At 35.5% G+C, this 26,155-nt stretch overlaps 1 protein-coding gene across 1 annotated transcript in view; it reads right to left on the minus strand.

Annotated features, from left to right (window-relative positions):
* The window catches only part of DPYD (dihydropyrimidine dehydrogenase), a 796,846-nt gene that overhangs the window by 244,237 nt on the left and 526,454 nt on the right, over positions 1-26,155 (minus strand). Inside the window, exon 16 of the mRNA XM_012791012.3 lies at positions 18,517-18,600. Within this exon, the coding sequence (XP_012646466.1) occupies positions 18,517-18,600 (84 nt within the window). The remainder of the gene's footprint in view (positions 1-18,516; positions 18,601-26,155) is intronic.

Raw genomic sequence — 26,155 nt, forward strand, 5'->3', positions numbered from 1 at the left:
AAAAATGAGAAAACACTGAAATCCTTTCTCCAAGTAATATTTCATTTTGAAAACTCAAAAATCAAATCCAAGAGGAGCTGCTCAATCAGCTTCTGCTTATAACTCATATCCTAGGCTGGAAAGTGATGACTATGGAATGCAAGAACATGCCTTTTAATTGACAAGTGGAAAAAAGCAAGAAGAAATAGCAATTATGTGTGCAAATAGGATCCATTCTTCTAAATATTAATTTATTACATATATTCTAATCTTCACTTCATCTATTAGATGAGTGGGGTGATTAACCCCAGTTTACAGAAGAGGAAATGCATGCAAAGTCACTTGTTGTATATAATAACATATAGTATGCCCAGAGTCTGAATCCAGCAATCTACTGGAATCTGTGCTGCTAATCACTATGCAACCTGCCTAATAGAAGTACAAAAGCAATAATAAAATCATTTGCACTTCTGTCACATATTTTAATGATTTTTTTCCAAGATGATTTCCCCCAATATGTTGAAAGGATTTTAAAAATAGGTTTATTTTAAAATAATTTAAAATAGAATAAATATAAAAGAATACTAATTACATAAAAATAGGTTTGTATTTCTCATTCCTTTGTTTTTTAAAAATATTAATAGCTTTACCGCAAATTACATTCCTAAATAGCATATAATTTAGTATTAAATGTTTACATATTATATGCACATGAAATAATACTCTTACTTATTCTTCTGCAACTTCCTTTTTCATCTCTACATTAAATCCAAGAAATCCATTTATGTGTTTGCATTTATCTGTATATTATTCTCTTTTATTATTGTGTAGTAGTCCATTGTATAATTATATGTTTTTCTCTATCTTCTATTGTAGATGGGCATTTGGTTGTTTCTAGTTTTTATGTTATTACTATCTCTTTTTTTGGAGAGAAAGGGTCTCCTTCTGTCACCCAAGCTGCAGTGCTCTAGTACCATCATAGCTCACTGCAGCCTCAAACTCCTGGGCTCAAGCAATCCTCCTGCCTCAGCCTCCCGAGTACATGGTACTACAGGTGTGTGCCACCATACCTAGCTTATTACTATCTCTTAAGTGGTTGCTCAATCTTTTTGCCTATTTTTATATTTCGTTTTCTTTTTCTTCTTAATTTGAAGAAATGCTTACATTCTGAATATTACTCCTCTGTTGGTTGTTTTTATAACAAATGTTTATTTGTAATTTATATCTTGTCTTTTCATTCTCATGGTATCTTTTGCTTAACAAATTTTACCAAACTTTTCCTTTATGGTTTGTGTTTTTCTTCTTTGTTTAAGGAATCCTTGTATATCATAACGTCAATATTACATTTTCCAATGTTCTTTTCTAAACATTTATAGTATTGCCTATCAAAATTATGTCTAACCTCTTGAACATGATTTTTGTGTCCAGAGAATGACTGTCATAGAACCATTTAGTTAACATTTAACATTTTCCCACCAATTTGCAATGATAGTTCAGATATAAATCAAGTTTCTATATATGTCTGTGTATCTTTGAGTTCTGTGTTCTATGATTTTGTTCAATTGATATAACCCTGTGCCAAAACCACTACTTTAAGAGCAATAACTTTAAAAGAATTGTTGATAGTAGTTATGGCGAAGTTAATATATGTCAAGTGCCTAAAACAATGTACAGCACAAGATAAACTCTATATAAATAGTTTCTGTTATTATTATGGAATACCTTGGCTATTCTTAGTTTTTCTTAACACCCCTATAAATACACAAATCAGTGAATTCTTTAGACTTTTTGTACATAATTTCAGAACATATGTAAATAATGCCATTTTTTTCAATCCTTATTTTTTTATCTCTCTATTTTATTTTTCTAGCCTTATTGCATTGGCACTGTTTATCTAGCACAATGTAGAATGAATATGCTATTAGGTGGCACCCTCATCTTATTTCTGATCTTAAAGAAATGCTTACCACATTTCACTGTTTGGTTTGATGTCTGCTACAGATATTTTGCAAACATCTTGATTGCTTTAAGGAAGTTCCTTTCTATTCACAGTTTTCTAAGATTTCTTTAAAAATTATGAATTTATCTTGAATTTTTTTGAACATTTTTTTCTGTATCTATTGAGATGATCGTATGATTTTTCTGCTTTAATTTGTTAATATGACAATTTATATTAACTGTCTTTTTTTTCTTTTGTTAAACCAACTTTGATTTACTGAGATAAGCATCATGTGATCATGCCTTTTTCACTCTTTTAATGTGTTGCTAGAATCAACATGTTGATATTCTGTTTGGTGTCTTGCATCCATGTTCATCATGAGAATGAATGACCTATAATTTCCTTTCTCACACTGACCTTTCCATATTAAGGATATGCTGGCCTCATAACATAAGTTAAAGAAGTATTCTGATTTTTTATTTGATTTTTAAACTGACAGATAAAATCATGTGTTTACTATGTACAACATGATGTTTTAAAGTAGGCATACTCTGTGGAATGGCTAAATCTAGCCACTTATCATATATGCATTAGGTCACAGAGTCTTTATTTTTGTGGTATGAACACTTAACACCCACTGTCAGCATTTTCCAAAAATACATTATATCGTTTTTTGTTGTTTTTTTTTGCCATAATCTGTGAAACCTTTCAAAATCTTTCCTCCAATGCTCCTGATTTTTTAAAGCCTGTTTGGAAGGCCTGCTTTCTCCTGTATACTGAAAACCAATCTGACTAGAATGTTGGTCAGTCATTCCACAGTTAAAATGGAAATTAGGAATCTTTTTTGACTAATTAGGTTTCAAACAACTTTTGCTTGTACAGTATATTCACGGATGTTAAGAAGGCACTGTCCCAATTAAGGTTTTTGAGAAAAATCCTTTCCAAGAGGATGTTTTCCATCAACAAACAAGAAAAATTAAATGCCCGATTAACAAACATAATGCCCTCTTTAATAATTCTCAGCACTCTGGTAATTCTGTTAATATTACTGTGCTATCTATAATTCTTTCCTTTTGTTTCATGTTCTGAATAATTCAATTAAAAGGCTGACAAAGCAATAACAAGGGATTAAATGTTGTCGAATTATAATTCGAAATAAAAACATAAGCTCTTTGGGAGCATTTATTTAAAATTCTACCAAACATTTCAAGTATCTGAGATTGTTGGACTCTACAAAATAAACAGTTAACTACTTACGTAGCCAAGTTAACCTGCTTCCTTTTTTGTACCCAATTCCGGTGAATGAAGAAAATAAAAATGTGTAAGACAGAATGAAGCTCCTACAAAATAGACCACTTTGGAAGGACTCTAGGATGTGTCTATTTTGCCTACATGGAAGGAAGAATGATGCTTTCCTTCCCTTTTTCTGAATTTTGAGGAAAACCAGCTGGCACCCCCTGAGCACTGAACAGCAGAATTGCCTAGAAGACTCATCCACAAAGCCTATAATTTTTGGCCTTTTATTTGCAAAATATTATGATACAAGGCAATGTGAGGAAAATGAAAAAGAACGCGACATAGATCTTGCCCTTAGAAAGTGTTTAGTAATGGAGATAAGACAAGAGTTGTTGGCATATGTGGTACAATGTCATGTGGTTGGTGGACAGAAGGGAGCTAGGAAGGTACGACAGGGAGAACACTGTTCAAGATGTTAATACATGGGATTCAACTCCTCCTACTCCCATAAAGATACCATTCTGCTTCAGTTCTCTAAGCTCTCATCAGAATGCATGAGGAAAGGTACAGTGAGGAAATCGCCTGTTCTTACATCAAGATTAAAAGTAAATAATATAACCTGTTGTCATTTCACAGAGGAGCTATGAAGTAGTGGTTAAGTGTGCAGGCCTCTAGTGCAGAGAACCTGGTGGCCAGTGATCGCCTGGCTGCAGGATATTGGCTAAGTTGCTTAACTTTTATATGCCTCAGTTTACTCATCTACAAAACAGGGATAGTAGCAGTACTAACTCAGGGGGTTGATCGAGAATTAAATAATATACCCTATCTAAAGTGTTAACACATTTCCTGGCATATAATAAGTTCTGAAAAAAATGACAGCAGTATTTGTTATTAGCGATGTAAGCCAAACCTACAAGTTCTTATTAAAAAAGAAAAAACAGTGATGATTCTAAAAGAATCCAAAAAAACCATGGGGCAGACTCAAACAAGAAAAATGCGAAGTAAGCAAAAAGAGAAGAAAATTATTATTAAAGAAAATGATGAAGTTAATTATGAGAAATTTTTTTAAAATTCGGTAAGAGAGACAGACCAAAGAGCCTTTCTCTTACAGGCTTGGAAAGAGAAAGAGGAAGGAATGGGACAGCAAAGGTTACCAAAGAAAAAGAAAGGAAGCCATAAAAAACTTGAAATCCCCTTTTTTAACTAAGAAGAACTTATTGTAATACTGGCTGGGGTAGACGTGATGAGAAGGAAGAAATTAAATATTCAAACTCTGGCTTTAGTCCAAAATGCCTTATTTAAATAGCCTCCTAATCTGAAGTTTAGCACAGTATACAATCAAAAAAATAATCTATCTCTTCAAATTTACTTTTCTTTCTTTCTAAGTTTGCAATTTATCCTGGAATGTGGGTTTCTCATAACATTTTTATATTTACTTATCCGTATATAGGCCTGGGCAATCTTTGTAGGCAGCTATCCCATTTGAAAAATGCAAGGTGACCAAAAATTTAGGTTACAGGGGTCAGTGAAATAAATTAACTGATAAATTAATAGCTTATTATTGGACAGGTTATTTTTAAAGATGACAAGTGTTGTATTAATATTGGCACTGGTGAAGGCACAGTCAGAATTAAGCTTCAGTTATTAATGATGTTATAGGTGACAAACTCAGGAGAAAAATAAAAACATATGACATAGTTGTTCAGGGTTGTTTTATATACTGACTTTAAAATATAATCATTCACTCAAGTGTTATATCGTAAGTGAAATCTGATTGATAAGAGATTTAAAAGAGACTGATATTCTGTACTTTAAAAAAATAAGTTATAGGAAATTCACTGTATTTGGTGGAATCAGCTACATGAAGTCATGGACTTCCTGCCAAATCTGTGGGAGGTTTTCCGAACTTTGTATCTTCTTCTATTCTGTCACCATAAGTATTTTTCCTGTGACGTTCTCTAGAGATGCAAATGTCCCAGTTACCGCATTTACTTATTTACTTTCAGTTTATTATCTCCCTTTCATATCTTCATAGCTCTTTATATCTGTTCCTCCCTCTCCAAACTTAGAAGAAAATAATTAAACATTGGAATCTTAAAATATGTAAGGGTCTAACATGACCATTTTACTGCATCTGGAAGTTCACAAGGCAGTTGACTTATGTTTGTGGGTGCTTAAACTGAGCTCTATTGTAAGTTGTAGAATTTACTCTGAAAGGCCAATTTAGTAAAATTAAAATAAGGGAAGTTGTTCCCACAACGTTTGCAAGATGATAGTAAAGGAACTAATGCTTCTTTTAAAAATAAACCTCATATAGGAAAAAGTAAGATGCAGAATTCAAAGTGGCAAGAAAAGAAAAAAGAAATCATAGAATGAAGGAAACACTGGAAGTTTAGAGACATGAGGGAGAGTGTAGAAATTAAAAACATAAAGGATATAAGTATAAGAACAGAGATAGAAGAAATTATGCAACTGGTAAACCAACTTTTTTGAGCTACTATAGCGATTTTTATTTAAAATAGCAACTACAATAAAAATAAAAACAACAATAAACTTAGAATACAATAAAGCAAAAAAACAATAGAATTAGAAGACACAATAAAGATAGAAACAGAACATCAAAGGTGATTCAGAAGAAACAAGATTAAAAAAAGAGTATGTTTACAAGAAGAGAAAAGTAGGCAGGCAAATAAAAACAAACGGAGAAAAACATTTAAAAAGAATAAAGACTTATCTAAAAATTATAAAAGCCATGAATGACAAACCCAAAGCCAAGATCACACTGAACGGAGAAAAACTGACAGCATTTCCTCTTAGAACTGGAACTAGACAAGGTTGTCCACTATCACTGCTTCTATTCAACATAGTACTAGAAGTCCTAGCCACAGTAATCAGACAAGACAAGGAAATCAAGGGCATACAAATGAGGCTAGAAGAGGTCAAACTATCACTCTTTGCTGACAATATGATCTTATATATAGAAAACCCCAAAGATTCTACCACGAGACTACTGAAATTGATAAACAAATTCAGCAAATTCTCAGGTTACAAAATCAATGTACAGAAATCAGTAGCATTCCTATATGCCAACAACGATCAAGCTGAGAATCAAATCAAAGACTCAATTACCTTCACAATAGCAACAAAGAAAATAAAATACCTAGGAATATATTCAACTAAGGAGGTAAAAGACCTCTACAGGGAGAACTATGAAACACTGAGGAAGGAAATAGCAGAGGACATGAACACGTGGAAAACAATACCATGCTCGTGGGTTGGCAGAATCAACACTATTAAAATGTCTGTACTACCCAAAGTAATGTACAAATTCAATGCAACCCCTATTAAAATACCAACATCATTTTTTGCAAATCTAGAAAAAATAATTCTATGCTTCATATGGAACCAGAGAACACCCCATAGAGCAAAAGCAAGCTTAAGCAAAAAGAATAAATTCGGAGGCATCAATTTACCAGACTTAAAGCTATACTACAAGACTATAGTAAATAAAACAGCAAAGCATGAAACTATAATAATTCTAGAAGAAAATGTTGGAAAACTCTTACAGACATTGGCCTAGGGAAAGAATTTATGAAGAAGACTACAAAGGCAATCACAGCAACAACACAAATAAATAAATGGGACCTGATCAAATTCAAAAGCTTCTGCACAGCCAAGGAAGCTATCACAAGAGCAGACAATCTGTAGAATGGGAGAAAAATATTCACATGCTACACATCCAATAAAGGGCTGGTAACTAGAATCGATATAGAACTCAGGAAAATCAGCAAGAAAAAAAATCAAACAACCCTATCAAAAAGTGGGCCAAGGACATGAACAGAAACTATTCAAAAGAAGATAGACTAATGGCCAACAACCAAATGAAAAAATGCTCATATCTAATCATCAGGGAAATGCAAATCAAAACCATAATGAGATACCACTTAACTCCAGTGAGAATGGCCTTTATCAAAAAGTCCCTAAACAATAAATGCTGGCATTGATGAGGAGAGATAGGAACACTCATACACTAATGTTGGGATTGCAAACTAGTATAATCTCTGTGGAAAGTAATATGGAGATACCTGAAAGAGCTACAAGTACAACTACCATTTGATCCAGCAATCCCATTACTGGGCATCTATCCAAAGAAAAAAAAGACATCTGTACTCGAATGTTTATAGCAGCACAATTCACAATTGCAAAGATGTGGAAACAACCCAAGTGTCCATCAATATATGAGTGGATTAATAAAATGTGGTGTATGTATACCATACAGTTCTACTCAGCCACAAAAAACAATGGGGATCTAGCACCTTTTGTGTTATCCTAGATAGGGCTGGAGCCCATTCTACTAAGTGAAGTATCTCAAGAATAGAAAAATAAGTACCACATGTACTCACCATCAAATTTTGATTAACTGATCAACACTTAAGTGCACATATAATAATAACATTCATTGGGTCTCAGGCAGATGGGAGGGGGGAGAAGGGAAAGGGTATATATACACACATAATGGGTGCAGTGCACACTGTCTTCGGTGGACACGCTTGAAGCTCTGACTTGGGTGGGGCAAAGACAATATATGTAACCTAAACATTTGTACCCCTGTAATATGCTGAAATTAAAAAAAAATTTAAAAGATTAAATGAGTTAATACATTAAAAAATAAAAAATAAAAGGATTAAGGAACTAAATGCTATGAAAGGAAGAGTTCAATTATAGATTTTAATGTACCCATTGATATTTAATAAGTATATGTATCAATTCAATTCAATTTTGCTATTGCAAGTCTTACAAAAATGCACAGCCACGCTAGAGATGGAGTTACTGTTTTTGTTTATTTTAACTGCAAAACTCAAATGGAATTTTAAAAATCCAGCACATTCTTGGGCATTCAGTGGAGGTTTGAACTTCCTAATCTCATGCAGTGAGCTTTTCAGGCAGAAAAACTGGAAGTCCTTTCTAAATAACTGTAAATAAAAAGAAGGACCTCTAGATTCAAAGGGAACAAGGAATAGAAAGTGGAGGATGCAGGATGGCAAATAACAATGTGTCAACAGAAAGGGGAAAGAAATTGAGGATGAGGGACATGAGCAAATAAAGAATATAAAAAACGTAGAATAAAACTGATGATGTCCATTGTCCCTAATACCTGCATGACACCTGCCACATAGTAGTTGCTCAATTAGGAACTAGTAAATGAATTGAATCACTGGAAGTTTCACCTAGTGGAATTATCTTCTCATGCTGTATTTCCCAGTGGGGGGGAAAAATGCAGGAATAAGCAGACAGTTGAACTTGCCAATAATAATGTTAAAAAATTACCACTCTGGGAAACACTCTTGGAGAAAAGATGAAAATATTAAAGAATCCGGAATGAATAATAATAAAAAAAATACTTACAGATTCTGTGTGAACTGATCTACAGGGAAGAAATAGGCCTGCACTGTTCTCAAAAATCTATTCTACTGGCTGTTTTGATTGCTTTTTGTTGCCATCAGCCTTGGCACTCCTCCGGACATGTGTTTGGGATTCTTGGAACTAAAATGAATAGTACACACTGCAAAGTGTACCTATCGTGAAGGGAAAATGACAACTACATAACGCCATGTAAAAGAATGCAGACAAAAAGAGAATTTGTTGTTCTGTATTATATGAGACAATAAGGCAGAAAGAGAAAGAAAAGTAAGGCAAACGACTGTGTGACAGAAAAGGAGAACAAGGCTCAGAACACACAAGATCAAGAAAGGGGGGTGGGGAGCCCACAAAGGCAGAAACAAGGTAACAAAAAGGACAAAACCAGCAGTAGAAAAGAACTGTCAGACACAAAACCCTCAAAACAATAGATAGGAAAAAAAGAAACAAGATGACAGGAAAAGAGCAGCATGGAACCTAGTAAGAAAAGGAAACAAAAATTTCAAATAATGGATTTTCTGACACCCCCGCTGTTCCTCCAGTGCCTCATGTCACAGTCTCACAGAGCAGTGCATAATTTATTATGGTCACTCGCTGCCAGGCTGCTATAAAGGGCAATGGCTATATGAAAATACTCCCCACTGCCTGGATGGCTTAATGATCCACCCTCTGTAGAGGGGTAGGGCTGTGGAATGGCAGACAAGGGCTGAAGGAACACTTAGGGGGCTGGGTGGCGCTCTGCATAGTCAGTGCTTTTCACCATCCAAAGAAAAGGCGAATTAACTCTTAGGGCAGCTCTGTGGGTGGGGGTGGGGGATGGTTCTTCCATCTTCAAGCTTCTCCTAAACAATCACCTTATGCCTGGAGTAGTTTCTTAATGACTGATAACCGCATATATACTCTTTCATGGGAGGGGCGATGTCCAATGTGAGCAATAAAAAATGGATTTTTAAAATAAAATCAGACCTTGACAATTAACATTAATAATTGGAAATTTGTATTATATTTTTATCATGTCTAGAGATTTTTTTTTAATGCCCGAATTTCTCTTTAGAAATGAATTTGGGTGTAGAAAAAATTAAAGTCCCATAAAAATAAAGATCGTACAAACAGTTTTTATTGATCATTTTTTAGAAACTGGGATTTTTAGTAGTATTTATATAGAAGAGCTTTCATAACTTCCACAAATAGAACTATCTTCAATCAGGGATGTATCATGAAGAAATCTATCATAATTTCTACAGTTACTAAGGCCAGGAATGACTTCATTCTTCTCTGAGAGGCAGCAATGCCTAAGGGTTAGAAGCATAGGTTCTTGAGCTACAGGGGCCAGGGTTTGGATCTTGATGCTGCCCTTTACTTGCCACATGAGCCTGCCATGTTACTTATACTTTCTGTCTCTGAGTTTCCCCATCCACAAAATGGGAATAATAATAGTAAATATATCACAGAGTTGCTGTAAGGACCAAATGAATTAGTCCTTGTTTCAGAGACTGGTAAATAAAGAGCATGGCAGGTACCAGCTGTTGTACCCGATCTCAAATAAACTGTGAAGTGACATTTGGGAAATCTGTAATCCAGAACTGTTCACCATTTGGTAGTGGGCATGGAGACAGCTAAAAATTGCCTCTCTTAATTTCATTAGAGGCCAGTCTGGGCGGTGCACTTTCTTTCTCCCCCCAAATCCCTGGGCACAGACCTTGTGTACATAGAGGAATAGGTTTGTGAAACAAAGTCAAAGTCAGACATTTTGACATCTTCCGTAACTCCAAACTCCCTAAAAAATGCCCATTCTTAAACAAAAGTGATTCCTGAGCTCCAAAGATGGAATATTTTAAAGGAGACACACTTATGTCCTGAGCACAGAGTATTGTGAAGAGTATGCGTACATAAGTAGTATGTGCTTCTGGACAAACATATTTAGATTGGATGTGAGAAGCAGACTGGATAAATCAGACAGATGAGGCTTAAAATAGTTTAGGCGGAAAGATAACAAAAAATTACAACGAGGTATTGAAATTGGTCATAGAAAGAAGAAAAATTGTTTGAAATACAAGTTCCTAAAATTAAGAACTGATTTCCTGAGTTATGCTCGTAAACAATCCTGCTCAGATCTTCTCATTCCCAATGGAACAAAAAGAAATTTTGTGTGAAAGGTTTAATTCATTTAATTATTCGTTCATTCATTCCTTCATTAATCTGTCCAAAATTTATTTACTGAACACCTACCATGTCCCAGAATCACATTAATCCCTGGAGATTAAATGGGAAGCAAGTCGCTCTAGCCTCAGTTTCTTTATTTGTCATATGGAGAATGTTCTGTCTTTCTCCTCAAAATTGACTGAGGAGTGACTGTGATCCCGTGTGTAGAAATACCTAACACAATGCCTAGAATACAACGGAGACTGAATAAACTCAACTTCTATTCACCATGAAAATCCTTTATTCATTTATTATCTTGGGACATATTCATAACATGATAACTATATTTCCATTATAATCACCTCAAGAACATACTTATTTACTATCTACTGGAAAAATTGCATTTCACTTCATTTACCCTAGATCTATCATCTCTATAGAGATAATAGATATCAAATAATTAGTAATCTTAGTTTCCCACCTTGTCTCTACTCTGCCCTGCTGATAGCTATTATTCTGGTGTAACAGTATGCTATCCAAACCCTTCATGAAATCAGCCACTAATATTAAAGCCTCTCCCCCACCTCACCTCTGTCTCTCATTAGGCCAATAACATTTTTAGTTCCTCTTTATGCTATAGTCAACAAACATATAGAGAACCCTGCTATTCACTGTCATGTTAACTAATTATCATTTGAGAGTGATTAAAAAAACATTTTAAGATACTTTTGGTGCTTATTTCTGGAATGTAACAAATGATGACACTAATAAAAGCCACATTAAGTTAAAAATATACATTTATTAATAGCTGTTTCACCTGCAACCATTCACCAGGTGATCTACCTATTTGTTACTACACATAATGTTCTGTGTTCTACTAACACATGATGGTTGCCATACACGAAAACAATAATATCCCTTGACCTAAACCTGATACTTCAGTTAGATTTAAATGATGTTACTTTCTACTAAAATTTAAATTTTAAAAAGAAGAAATCATTTTTAAATCATTAACAAACATTAATAACTACAATTGAACAACTCATAGAGAACCAGCTTTAGGCAAAATATTGGCAGTTATATAAATGCCTCTTACAGATCTCCTGTAGTCATCTACTTATGCAAGTACCCACGTCTATGCAAATGGCTGAGAATTAAAATCAAATAAAGAGTAGGGCAACATAATGTAGTAAAAAAACAAATATTTCTTTTTGATTACAGACACTTTTTTCATAAGCAAGTTGATAATTTATTTTAAAGCACTTGAAAAATTATAATGCCACAAGGAAAATAAAACAGGATAAAGACAATGTATGTGGCTAATATCACATTTTAGTCACTTTTGCAGAAGCTTACGCCACACAGCCATTTCTCACGTTTTTTCATGGAACTATGTTATTTTGCAGTACGATGATTTCCAAACCTATGACTATGATGCCTCAGGGGCTCATCTCATTGAGGCCTACCTAGTCCATCCTACATTTATCCAGTCAATTCATAGACCTCAAGTTCAAATTCTCTATCCCGAACCTACATGTATCCATGCTGATTAGAGCATGGTTAAGTAGCACATTTAGGACAGCGTGTGGTACTTAACCACATGCATCTCTTATAGAGGCTGAAGTCAGACGAATGAGAGGAAATCAAGAACCTAAAGGAGAGGCAGTCCCATGGGCACAAACATGACCAGTATCAAAACGCAAAAAGAACTTGGCAGTGATCCTTGCTCCCCCAAGAGAGGCCAGGGAGGCCACTGTGGCTTCAGTTTATATTTTACTATTGGTGAACCTCCCACATTCCTTCTCATATTCCTGACTTCCTGAGTTTCAGCTGTCTGGGAAATATAGGAAATACTATGACTTGTCAGCTGAATTGGTTTTAAAAGAGTGTTTTTATATTGTCCCCTCCACAGACATCTAATGAGGACTTGATCCAAGTGGGGCTGTGGTCATCACTCCCTGGGCAATGCACCGTGTATGAGATAGAAGGTCTGTTGACCCAGCTGCTAGAGGAAGACTTTATTTCCCAGGGGAAATTCTAGCACATCTGGAGCACTGTGGTCCTCACATTTAGTTTTGGATTCTCTTCCCGATGACAGACGTCTGCTCTTTGGCAAGGTTAAGAGTAATAATCTGTGGTTAATGTCTTATGGAAAAAAATGTTGGCATGGTGAATGAGAAACAAAACCTTTCTCTTTCTTCTTTAAAAAAAAATAAACAGAATTTGTGCAATTAACTTTGAACATAGAATAGATCATGAGGGAATATCAAAGTATTGCTTTGGGTAATCATATTTGGAGTAATAATCTTTTAAGATTACTGAATATTTTAAGATTTACCACTTTTAAACCTTTTTGTTCTTGCTTAGCTAAACCATCAAGAAAGTAGGACTGCATATGTCTTCCTGATGACAAAACTAATGTTGAGACTATGTGAGTTGAACATTCCAGTATTTAGAAATTCTATGCAGATGATACGCGTAAATAAATGGAGGGGGGCTGTGATGTATGTAGCAAGGTATAACAGAGGGTAACAGTGGCATTGTCATCTTTGTTTAGGCCTTTGCTTTGCCTAGGAAGCTAGAGCAGTCTTCCTTCTGATTATATTATCATTTTAGAATGTTCCATCCAAAGGAATCATTGCTGAAATAGTTATGCACTATCTAGCAATTGTACCTATAATGAGAGTATTTAAACCACTGAACAATTGGAAACCCACAGGGCTAGAGAAATAACATCTTTGTAGCCTTTTGGACCTGTAAGAGAAATAAATCTCAATTCATGGACAGTGATTTGAACTCTAGGTCACCACAGATTCAAATTAGAGTGTGCATATCATCTCAACCTTTAAACCTTTTCATATATGGCATATATTCTTCTTCTTTCCTCATGGAATGTTTGGTTAATTGATAAGACATAACTAGTTCATGAATTAGATGTCATTTGAAATAGAATTAGAGAAGTGATTTCTATTTGGATAATTTCTGTTGAGATGGTATGAATTCCAGGCTGGAGGAATAATAGTACTCAAAAAGGTATGAGAACCAGGAATACCCCGGGCGTTGTACTGACCTTTCCAATTAGACTGGAGATTTGGATATAGCCAAATGACACAATGGGAAACACTTGACAGAGCACCATACAGGGGTGAGTGACAGGGCACTGAAGTTACAGGCCTTGCTAGTTGATTACCTAAACCCTTCCAGGTCTCTAATTTATATCCTATATATAAGGGAGTTGGAGTGGAAAGTCTTTAAGTCGCATCTCAGTCCCAAGAGTCTGTGCTTTATTATGTCATATCATCAATTCAAGGAAAAGATATAAACAGCTTGTGTGAAAAGTAACTTAGGGAAAAAAAGTTTAAAAGCTTTTGATTTTCTGATGGCAGAAAAATATCATTTCAAGAGGATTATATAACTAATGGTGAAAGGTCCTGTGAAACATGCTCTTTCTTGCTCCTGTTTCTTATCATGTGAAAGATAACATAGAAAAAGGCAAGGCATCTTATATCCCACCCCACTCGCAGTCAACTATTTTTCTTTTGTTAGTTGATGGAGGGTCTAAGAATTAAAGGCATTGCTGGCCAAAGAAAGCAGCCCAGAGACTCTACAATATCATGAACCCAGAGATTCAGCAAAACTCCTGGGAAGTGTTGATCTTGATATTTAAAGTCTGAATCAGAAAGCCATATACTAATCAAACCCATGTTTGAGGATGAACATTTATTCTTAGTCAAATGTTTGTCACTACCTACATGTACCAGAATCACTGCCAGAGGAGACTAATAAAGCTCTTAACTGCTACATGGCAATGCTGGCCAACTATGGCTATTTCTCTTTCCATTGTTTCAAGATAAACAAGAAATAGGAACTTTCTTGTCAAATCTACCTATTGTTGGTAATTTCAAAAATAAAACAACAAGAAAAAGTTATTCAAGTCCTATTCAGCACTGGTCTGAACTTGGGTGAGAAGGTCCTATAGAATGGAAGTAAAACACTTTAATATAATTTTAATAGGATAAAAAAGGGCTATTCACTCAATGTGGAGAGAACACTTAGCATTTAGCAAAAGGGGAAGACCTCAAAGAGTTGCCATTTTAGTTGTATTTTATAGAATTTATTATAGTTCAATTACATTTATAAAGTAATATGCTGTACAGGAATGTATGGATTTAGATAATTACATGTAGACAACTTTAAATATCAATGCTAAAACATCAGAGAAGTTCTCTTAGTTCCAGGAGACAGAACCAAAATGGTAGATTCAGGTTTGCTTATGTTTTTATATATTTAGAGAAATGGAAATTTAAAATTACGAAAGGCTTTAGAGCTGACTTAGTCCCTGCACTTAATTTTCAGTTAATAATAACATTTAACACTGATATTGAAATACCTACTTATTAGTAACTATTCTAGACACATTCCCTACATTCAGGCTAATATGCAAATCAGAGTGCAGGTCCTAGCAGCCACTTACCAGATCTATGACCTGGGAAACCTACTTCTAAGGGTTTTTGTGAGGAGAAAAAAAGAGTAGTATTTTTTTTAATGTTGTAATATAACTTTGATTCTTGGAAATGAACACAACCCAAACTGGACCATATTTTAACCTTTGCTTGAACATCAAAGTTTTGGGGCATACCATTAACTAAAATAGAAGAGAAGGATCTAGCATAAAAGACCAAGGATTCTACTTTAGCCACTTTAGTCACAAGAAGTCAATTTAACCAATCATAGACTTTTTGAACAAGTGCTACTTAGATACTCATTTGTCAAATAAAGTAAAATATACTAAGAAGTGAGCAGCATTGGTTGATGTAATAAGCAATTAGGAATCGTATAAGTAAAATACTTTATGTAGATTAAGGAAATGTTAAAGTGTTTTTAAAAAGAGCAGCATAATATGCATTCATTTATTTCTTTAGTTGTTTTTGTTTTATCAGTACTCCTTAAGGGTAGTTTAAAAATAATACATTAGCCTGCTTCCTATATTAACATTCACAGAATATTAAAGATGGAAGGGTGTTTAGTGAGCATCCAGTTCAAATACTATATCTTAAAGATGGAAACATGCTTCAGGAGAGTAAGTGGCTTGATCAATGTGACACAGATGGTAGATGGAAAGAATACAGAATGCAAATGCCTTTAAACACTTAGCAATGCTGAAGTACTTAAAATTTTATATGCAGTTTCACTATGCAGGAAATATATAATACAAATGCCCAAGGTCAGGTTGAGATTCTCTTTATTTCTACAAATTTCATAAATAAATATGATGCCTATACATTATAGAGTGGAGAAGAAGTCCTTCCCTGTTCATAAATTTCATAATTTTAGTCATTTCTTATATATATATGTGTATATATATATATATATATATATATATAAATGCAGATTACACACAGGCAAATCACTTAGGTACAAAGATAGTTTTCATCATTTATTAAATATTTGTGAGATAATATTTGAGATAAAGTAGGAAAAAAAACAGGTGTTTAGAGAGGAACATGTACTGTATAAGAAAGTCTCTCTGGTAGATAAATACTCTAGCCATGGAACTAATGTCAGTGTCTCATTCATGGAGCAAATGCTTATCAGGCTCTGACAACACATATAGCTCTGTACCTGGCACACAGGACATTTTCAACAAATGGGATGCATGATCACATTGCAATGGGGAAGAGGAACTGGGATAGCTTTTCAGTCTCCCCATCCTGCCAACCTGTTCAAGACTTTGGAACTTAGGGAGGGAGGAAAAAGCAATAGGAACAGGAGGCAGAGAAGGCAGAAAAGAAAATTGAGGGAAAGCAAATTAGGCCCAGATGTATTTATGCCCACTCCACTTTTAAATATACATTTTTAAAAATACATTAATATTCTTCCTTCTCTTCCTTTAAAACATTGAACAGTCATGTGTCCGGAGGCACAGTAATCATTTAAAATACGTTGAAGCAAAAATGATTAAATTAGCTTTATTTTTCAATTATATAATTTATGGGAGAATATTATTCAAAAGAAAATTTCTAAACTTGGCTGGCAGGAAGAATTGGTTTCAGTTTTAGAGATTATTAACTAATAAGTGAAATGGAAATGTTCCTAAATTTCCTTCAGCCAAGATATTGTGTTTTTTGGATCATGTTTTCCAAGAGTTTTTAGAAATCTTAATGATATCTCTGACTGCAAAATTTTAGCATTTGGCATTCTCATTCAGCCAAAGGCTGTGCAAAACTTGATGTGGCTAAATAATTCTCTATAAAGGATAATCCTAAGACACTTAACAGCTGGGTGAGTTCAGATGTGTTCATAGAGCCAAAGCTTACTCCAAAAAAATAAACTCGGGTGGGACTAGGACAACATTTTCAAAATAATTGTCATATTTGTGGCAAGGGATAAATATTGAAATGCATCCTTCCTTAACAAATTATAGTCAATAGATTTTAATTATCTATAGCTGTTTTTATCTATATAATTAAAAAAATATTTTGTTTCTGAAGTTCAGAGAATGTGAGATGGGAAAAACAACAACCTTGACTTAAGATAGGAAGAGTATACCAGCTCAGTCCCTGTTCCAGGTGGCCTTTTAGGGGTCTTTCTCATTTTCATCACGTTACAAATCTTGACACACTGTTATCTAATCATGTAACTCGTAAAAGTCATTATATAATAATACCTTTCCCCCACTGGATAATTCTGAGTCCTGAGTCTGTTACTACACTTACTGATCTTCTAGGTAACCTATTTTGAGTGGAACAAAGGACATACTTGAAGAATATTTGACTAGCCCCTCCTCTCCTGCTGTTACATAGGATGGTTTCTTCCTAAGTCACAAATCTATTCTGAATGTTAATTAAACATTTACAAAGTACTATAAAATCCTCCCTGAATGCTAATATGAAGATAACAAACTATGTTCCTTTGAATAAGCAGAAATTTTTGTCCTCCCAAATTAAGGGCCTCTGAGTTTAATTTAAATCAATTCAATGACTTGAGAGGAAAAAAATGTTGAGCACCTACTATGTACAAAGCCCTGTGCCAGACATGGAGATAAAAGTAAACTTTCCAGGACTAGAAATCTATCAGAAATTACAACATTTCATATTATTTAATTTACATCATTTCCCTCTGGGCTTAGAAGCTAAATTAAATGCAAAACACCCACCTTTTTAGCATTAAGCTTTTACATTGCTCCTTAACATCCAACACTGTACCTTGCTACATAAAGATGCAGTATTTTCTATATATTAACATATTATTTTACATTTTATTCATTAGGTTTTTTTGAAAGTATTTCAGTATGAAGTTTCCATTTATTATATGCAAAAACAAAAATAGCATCAAAGTCTTTTTGTAACTCACCAAACACTGTTAGGGAATAATGATCATATGCTAAAAAATGTAAAATGCAATTTGTGCTGTGCCCCATTTACTACAAAATCACTACGAACAATGCATTTTGTACAGTATATTGCTCCAGGGAAACCGGATCAGCATCAGGAATGAATAAAGAACACCGCATTTGAAATCAGCTAATTCTGCTTCAGCGCTTTTAAAAACTATTTGTTATGATATTACTTCCTGTCAAGCACATAATGTGATATTTTCCTCAATAAAACTAAACAGTTGCTGCAATTTCAGCTTCCCTCATTTTCCACTTTTTAAGCACTAAATATTTAAACAATGCAGACCTAGAAGTCTCAAGCCAGTCATATGATCCACGCATCTCCTTGCTTAAGGTATAGTAAGTATCCATACGGGGCCTGTTATGTCACTCTAACATACTTAGTGGCAGCTGTCGAAGTCCTTACCTGCCCGCAGGCCAGGCCCATTCCTCTTTCTCCCATGCCATGTGGACACGATAAATTTAACTCCAGGGCATCTGCTCCAGCATCCTTTAAAACATGGAAGGAAAATGAAAGAAAAGGCAAAGCTTTATCTGATACCGATACACTTTCACTGTTGATAACTCAACAAAGGCCACATTTGTCAAATCTTAACTATTCTGTTTTCTGCCTCACAGCTATCTTTGTAATGTATATTTTAACTCTCTCAAATTAAGGCGTGTATAACAACAACAATAACAAGAAAATATTTATTGAGTGCTTATAAGGGGCCACTCACTGTTCTATATGCTTTATATTCGTTTATCCCTAATTCTCATACCCTTGCATTCTTATGATACCAATTGTACAGGCACAAGGGAACCGAAGCATAGGGAGGCCAAATGACAAGACTGGTTATTAGTGGAGATTTCAACTCAGATCCATTTGACATCATTTATTTTTTTCTAAACAGCTTCTATTTGTATTAAAAAATAGAAATATTAAGAAATCTTAATTCTGGATAATTTGACACAGGGAATAAGCATGCAAAGAAAAATGCAGTTGGCTAGTTAGAATGAATAAGTAAAATTAAAAATGTTTTTAACCCAAAATAAATTTTATGCTATTTAAAAATAGCGCATGCTAAGAAATATGAAATATTGATAGTTTTCTCTTACTTTTATTACTAAATAGGAATCGTTCTTATTTAAATCATTAATTCCTTAGCATACAAATATTGTCAAAATGAACAAAATAATTCACTCTAAATATTCTTAAAATACTTTGAGAATCTTAGAATTCTTCGAAAGTCTTCTGTGAAAAACTTTAAGGATAAACAAAATACTTTTGAAATTTTGATATAGTAATTAAGGGATGGGAGATAAACTAAATGATTCAAATTTTATATTCCTTGACCTAACTTCTAGAATTTCTCCAATGCCACAATTTTTTTTTTAAGTAAGGCTGACTAGAAACTTGAATTAGTTTCAATAATATTATAATACGTCTACCACATCTTGTAAAGACTTTATTTTCACTATTTTCTATGTACATTGCACCTTTTTTAGGCCAATAGTTGTTTCTTCAAGGTTTCTCTTTCCTTCCTGATTATTCAAGATTTTAGCCTATTTTTTCCTGCTTTATGAATTTTAAGTAGGATCTCAACGAACTTAAGAACCTTGGTTAGTGTTAGCTATTGCTCAGTTGACTTTCTTGCCCATATTTATTCGTTAGTGACTCTGCTTTTTCTTCTGCACATTTGTGAAAGTCCATTTCATCATTGAGCCTGTTTTTTAACATGCTCTTATTATGGTTTTTGCTTCCCTAATCCAATTTTAAAATGCTTCATGTTATTTGAAAATTACTGTAAATCATGCTACTTTTTCCCTGCTGGTTTGGCAGTGAGCACGGACAAAGCACAGCCTGCTGAATTCTGAGTTCTAAACGTAGGTCCGTGGCTAAGGCCTGGGGATACATTGGGCCAGTAAGGTAACTTTCTTTGTCTTTAGCTGCTCACATGTACACTGTAGACAATACAGCCTGTCTCAAACCCCTGTCCTGTGGTAATTATCAGCTTACTTAAGAGATTGTATATTGCTATTATATACAATACTGCACATTTCTTATTATTTCTTAGTGACTTTCTGATTTCCTGTAGACTTATTTATTTAGCTGTAATGCAGCAATTAATAGCAAATCAATTTAACAGTATCTTGGATTAGATAAGCTTTTGGTATCATTTGAATGCATATTTACATCATTGCAAACTTACAATTGGCTACCATAGCAGCTAATAATAGGTAACATTAATTAAGCATTTACAATATGCCAGGTACTTTACTATGTCCTGTGTACATTTTATCTTACTTCACTCTTACAACAAATCTAAGAGAGAAGATATATTATTCCCGTTTACAATTGATAAAATTGAGGCATAAAAAGTTCAAAGGATTTACTCAACATCCTACAGCTTATAACTCAGAGTATGGTCTTAAACCCAAGTATTTTGAGTCCAGAGCCTGTGTTCTTACCCAGTGCTATAATTTATTAGAAATTTCTTATTCTGTGGCTGGATTTGTTATAGTATGTTAAGAAAAACATAACCATTTGATATCCATATAGCTTCTAACATTGAAATAAAAATTCAAATCTTTTAAAAATCATCTGTCCAATAAATATAAAGACTTCTCAGTGACTAATTATTAAAATTTCCCCAATATTATATAAATATATTAACACCCACCCACTAAATACACCTGGAAAGGCCTTTGCAATGAGCATATAAACTTTAAAAGCTGAGACAAAGCTGCTCATGGTGACATCAAGAGAGCAGGAACATTCATGTGGCCTCTGCTTGAATATTCCTATCACAGGATGCATGCCACCTTAAATGGCAGTTAATTCCATTTCCAAGCAACTAAGACCATTCGAAAAGCCTTAATTGCTGAATTAGCATGAAATGTTAAATTAACTGAAACTGGGCATGCATTCTGACTCCTGTTAGTCACAAGCTTTTTAGTTGAGTCACTTAGCCCTGAGTTTATTCTACCTCACGGAAATGATTATAAACTAAAGTAACCTAGTGACGGCAGTAACATAGGAAATACATTGTTTCTAATTTCCTACATTATCTGTTTATCATCCATTCATCTATATGAAGTAGAGTGTGGACTCTGGAACCAGATTTCATGGGTTTGAATCCTATTTTTACCACATCCTCACTGCGTAAACTTGAATATATTATTTAATTACTCTTCTGTCAGTTTCCTCATGTCAAGAAGGTGGAAAACAATCGTACTAACTCAGGGTTGTTTTTGTAAGGTGTAAATACATTTTATAAAAGTAAATGATGTGGAACAATGCCTGGAATGTAGTAAATGCTACAAAAGTGTAAGCAAATAATATCTATCTATCTACCTATCCCTCCAACTAGAACCTCTGATTCACCTTTCCTCTGCCTAGATCTGAAAAGGATTTAAGATAACTCACGTTGCTCTATATTATCTATACCTCATTGGAGAAAAGAAAAGGAAACTATTTTGAGAACTTATTGGAACAGTGGCAATGGTGTTGTTTCTAAAATTCTCTAAATCACTTTATAAAAACTCTCAGAGAGACTATAGAGTGGCAAAACCACACACATTTGTACGATACATACAACAAAATCAGCTCCAAAGTTCTTCCTTCTCCTTTCCTTATCTCTCCCTTCCTTTCCCTTCCCTTCCTAATCAGTACAGTTCTAAAGTCATCGGGTGGGGCAGAGCAAAGTAGGTGACTTGGAGCATCTGAGGAGGAGCCACCCAGGCCCAGGGAGGAGTGTCAGAACCCTGGCAAAGCAAGAAGGGTGTCTACTGCAGGGGGACATAGTTTGGTGTTTCAGAGCCCCAGTGGAGACAGAGGGTTTCCCTCGGCAGTGGGGGCTGGCAGAGGACATCAGCACCCCAGCAGGGGGAGGACAGGATACCACGGTGGAGCATGAAAGGCACAATCCTTTCTTAATTTCTTCTATTAAAGGAATACATAGGGTTATATGTTGACTTTCTAAGTAGAAATGCCGTCATCTAGTCTCCATTATCCAAAACTGGAGATACAAGTTCTCCGGGATGGTAAACCTCTTTGAGGTAAAACACTGCACTGGCCTCGGCCCCACAGGACACAGAGTCTCTCATCTCCCCCTGGCATCCCTCTCATCAGATTCCATTCTGTCCTGTTTACCTCCGCTGGTCAGGAACTTATATTCAACTGTTCCTACATATGTCTGCAATGTGCTTCTGTCTGCTTCTTACCCCAGTCTACTTGAGATTTCCTAACTCTAACACCTATTTAATTTCATGACATACTGCTGCCTGGATGCGGGTAAAAAAATGATGAGGATCTGGGTAATAAGCGGTGTATTTTGACTCTGCAAGGAATACTGTAGCCACCTGGTTTTGGTACCTGTGCCTCTTCACTAGGTCTTCCTTGTCTTATCCTACTAATTAATGATGGTCAGAACCTTATCAATCCCTTCTCAAGTACCTGACTTAAAAACCTTCAGCTTTGGGTCTTAACCATTTCAAGCTCGTTGTTGCCAAATAAAGTACCACCCTTCCCATTTACTGTGAAATAACTTCCTTTTCTTTGTTACATGACAATACTTGAATTCTGTACATCGTTTTTTTACTTCATTCAACAAATAGTGTTGGTGGGCAAAGCCCTATGCTTGGAATTGGGGATTAAGCCATGAGCCAGACAGGGGTCTCCATCCCCGTAGAGCTTGTTTTGTACCAAGCAGAACAGAGTAACCACTAGTAATGGCTAACGACACCATTTAAATCACTGCATTATTAAATGCTACAGATAAAAGGCAAAGGAAGAGGTAGACTCAGATTTGGGGCAGCTTCAATAATTTTGAAAATCCTTTTTAATAAAAAATATAATTAAAATTTGTAAACACAAAATTACATACAGAGGCTTGGAAGTAGCCTGTACAAGTAAGTGCCCTGAAGCTTCAGCTTCATTAACTTTATGGTAAGCTGGCCTCTGAAGACAGGATCTTAGAATGTAGGACAGGAACATTTAACCTACCTAGCCAGAGGACTCTGGGGTGAGGAAGAGAGAACATTCCTTGAGGAAGAGAGAATATTCCAGGCCCAGGGAATGGCAAAGGCTCTGAGCTGGAAATGTGGTGGAAGAGTAAAAGAAGGCAGTGGGAGCTGGAATGTGGAGAATAAACCCCCGATGACACCAGGGAGGCAGGCGGGGGCCGAACCTTATAGCACTTAACAGTCAAATTGAGGGTTTTGAATTTAGGAAACAATTTTAAAAAATGGAAAGAATTTGGATTGATTGAGAGCAAGAAGATCAGTGGAGCTATTGTAGATAAACTTAGATTAGGGTGGTAATGATGCATATTGGGCCACATTCAATTTTACACTTTTTCAAATTTGATGGCCTTACTTGTCACCCAGATTTTTGCAACTAGCTCAAAGGGGAGCCCCAATCCCTGTTGCTATCCTCACATCTCCTATAGTAAGTGTCAACTCTCATGGACTCTGTCAAGATGAGAGCCGGGCTAGATGAAGTCTCCAATGACCCTGTCAAAGTGGGGCTAGATGAAGCCTCCAATGTCCCTATCAATGTGGGAGCTCCAGGAGTTCCACCTGCCCAGGCCCGACCAAGACGCTCTGTCCTTTCCCTACAATCCTGGGTTTAGATGAAGCATCACACCATGTGGTGTGGCATATGGCTTCCCAAGCAGCTGCCCAGAGGAGGCAAGGCACACAATGCAGAAATGCAGAGGAAAGTAGAGCCTTGTGGTGTGAAATTTGGCTAATGAGAGACAGGAGAGGGAAGGAGCTGGTAGATACATTCCTCACCCTTCCTCTCCTGGAAGCTGCTGTGAGGCAAGATGATTCCACCATGCAGCGGGATGACGTGCCGCTTCCTGCCCACGTGACTGGGCAAATGGCTCTATTTCGTTGTGAAATTTTGGCCAGGTCTGTAATGCACCATACTAATATTTACTTTCCTTTCCCCCTAATTATTCCTAATTCAGCAATACTGATCTGATATTATATCTTTCAATAAAGCTTCTAACATTAACTTTGACTCACTCAGGCTCTGTTTTCTATGCTAATACACATTAAGAAAGAAATGGAGTCAAGATCTTTTTTAAGACCTAATAATATGAGCCTTCAGTAATGACTCTATTTGCTATATATCTGGTTGCTATGTCTTATTCACCTTTGTTTCTCTTTCCTGCCCGAGGACTCTACACATAGTAGGCACTTTATAAATCTTTTTTTTTTTTTTTTGCATGGAATTGGAATAGGTTATCAATGTTCCAGAAAAGTAGGAGAGCCTGTGATCAGATACCTGGACCAAGAATAATTGACAGAGCCTAACAATGCTACTGATTTGACATTGAACTGGAAAATCTATCCTGGAGACTGTATCTTTTCCATGGAGCTCAAAAAAACATGACAAACTTAAACCAGGTTGAAGAATGTGTAAGAAGACATTATGAACATGTGCATTCTAAGGTTACTGCAGGTGTCCTCAAACTACAGCCCGTGGCCACTTGTGGCCCACCGAGGACATTTATCCTGCCCTCCAAGAGTTTTCGCCACCGCTGCCTGTCCTGCTTAGCAGCCGACTTGTTCCAGGCCCACAGTGCGCATGTGTGGAATGTGCGCCTCATTCTCCAACGGCCCTTCAACGGTGTGAGGGACAGTGAACTGGCCCCCTGTTTAAAAAGTTTGAGGACCCCTGGGTTAGAGTAAGCAGGAAGGTTTGGTTCAGTGTGTTTGATAAAGAAGTCAGATTGGACATACATTAACTTTTACAAACAGTATTCATTTGATTGAATTTACTATATTTTAAGAAGGTACCCAGGTTTATTTTTTTTAAATTACTCATTGTCTTAAATGTTTACTCAAAATAGTAAAATAATATGATAGTTTTTGGTGAAACGAACAAAAAATAATGACCCCCTCCTTGTGAAAATTTTATTTCTAACAGAGTTTCTCAATCTTTAGTTTTTTCCTGTTTTTGTAGAGCTGTAATTGTCCTGCTGTTCTAAATGTGTCATTATTGCTTTCACATACAGTAGTAAAAAGCTGTTGGCAGGTTTCCTCAACTTTCTATTGTGTAATTCAAGAATTAATCTACCATAAGGAGAAGAACTTCATAAACTTAAAAGATAATATACGACATCACATCAAGTCATCAGCTAAACTTAAAACAGTTGGCGTGCTAGTGTGATGCCTCTGATGTTTTGCATCCTGATCACTGCCCCCCAAATAAATGTACTTTCAGGTGGCATAGTAATTTTGGCGTGAATACGTTTTTGTTGGTTTGTTTCATTTTTTTCTATATTGCTTTTTTTTTTTTTTTTTTTTGGTCTTCTTTGAGCTTTTTGTGGAGAAAGGATCTGTTGCCCAGCCTGGTCTCAACTCCAATGCTCAAATGATCTTCTGGCCATGGTGTCCCAAAGTGCTGGAATTACAGGCACGAGCCACCACTTCCAGCGTGTTGGTTACTTTAAATGTGGGCTCTTCTATTGTAAGAAAATCTGTTTTAATCTGTTTTGAAGCATGTGCTTATAAAATCAAAAACAAATACTGCTTCTAAAAACTGTTACTGGGTACCTACCCTACGAGCTGTGATGGAGTCAGCTGCTTACTGCTGCCCTCCAAGATGCGAAGGCCTGGGGATAGTCCCTTCGTGGATACCCCTGGGCTAATGCAGATTCAAGATTATAGTGAAGATTTTTATTTTTTAATTGACATCATCTACAGATTGACTTTCTTGTTATGTAGATTGCTCTCCTGTGGAGAAATTTCACAGACTGATTGAATGGAAGGCATTCCTTGTTTCTCCCTTCTTTCTTTTTTTCTTCTTTCCTTCCTTTCTTTCTTTTATTTTTTGCTATCTAGTGATTAGAAGGTGATATTAAATAAAACTGCAATTAAAGATATGAAATGTGAAAAATACCTAAGTTGCTAGTCTGTTTATAATTAAAGCCTGTTGACTTTTTATTTTGAGACAAGGTCTTTCTCTGTTGCCTGGGCTAGAGTGCAGTGGCATCATCTTAGCTCACTTCAACCTCAAACTCCTGGGCTAAAGTCATCCTCCTGCCTCA

The sequence above is a fragment of the Microcebus murinus genome, chromosome 2 (genome assembly GCF_040939455.1).
Source record: "Microcebus murinus isolate Inina chromosome 2, M.murinus_Inina_mat1.0, whole genome shotgun sequence".
In the NCBI taxonomy this organism is placed as follows: Eukaryota; Metazoa; Chordata; class Mammalia; order Primates; family Cheirogaleidae; genus Microcebus; species Microcebus murinus.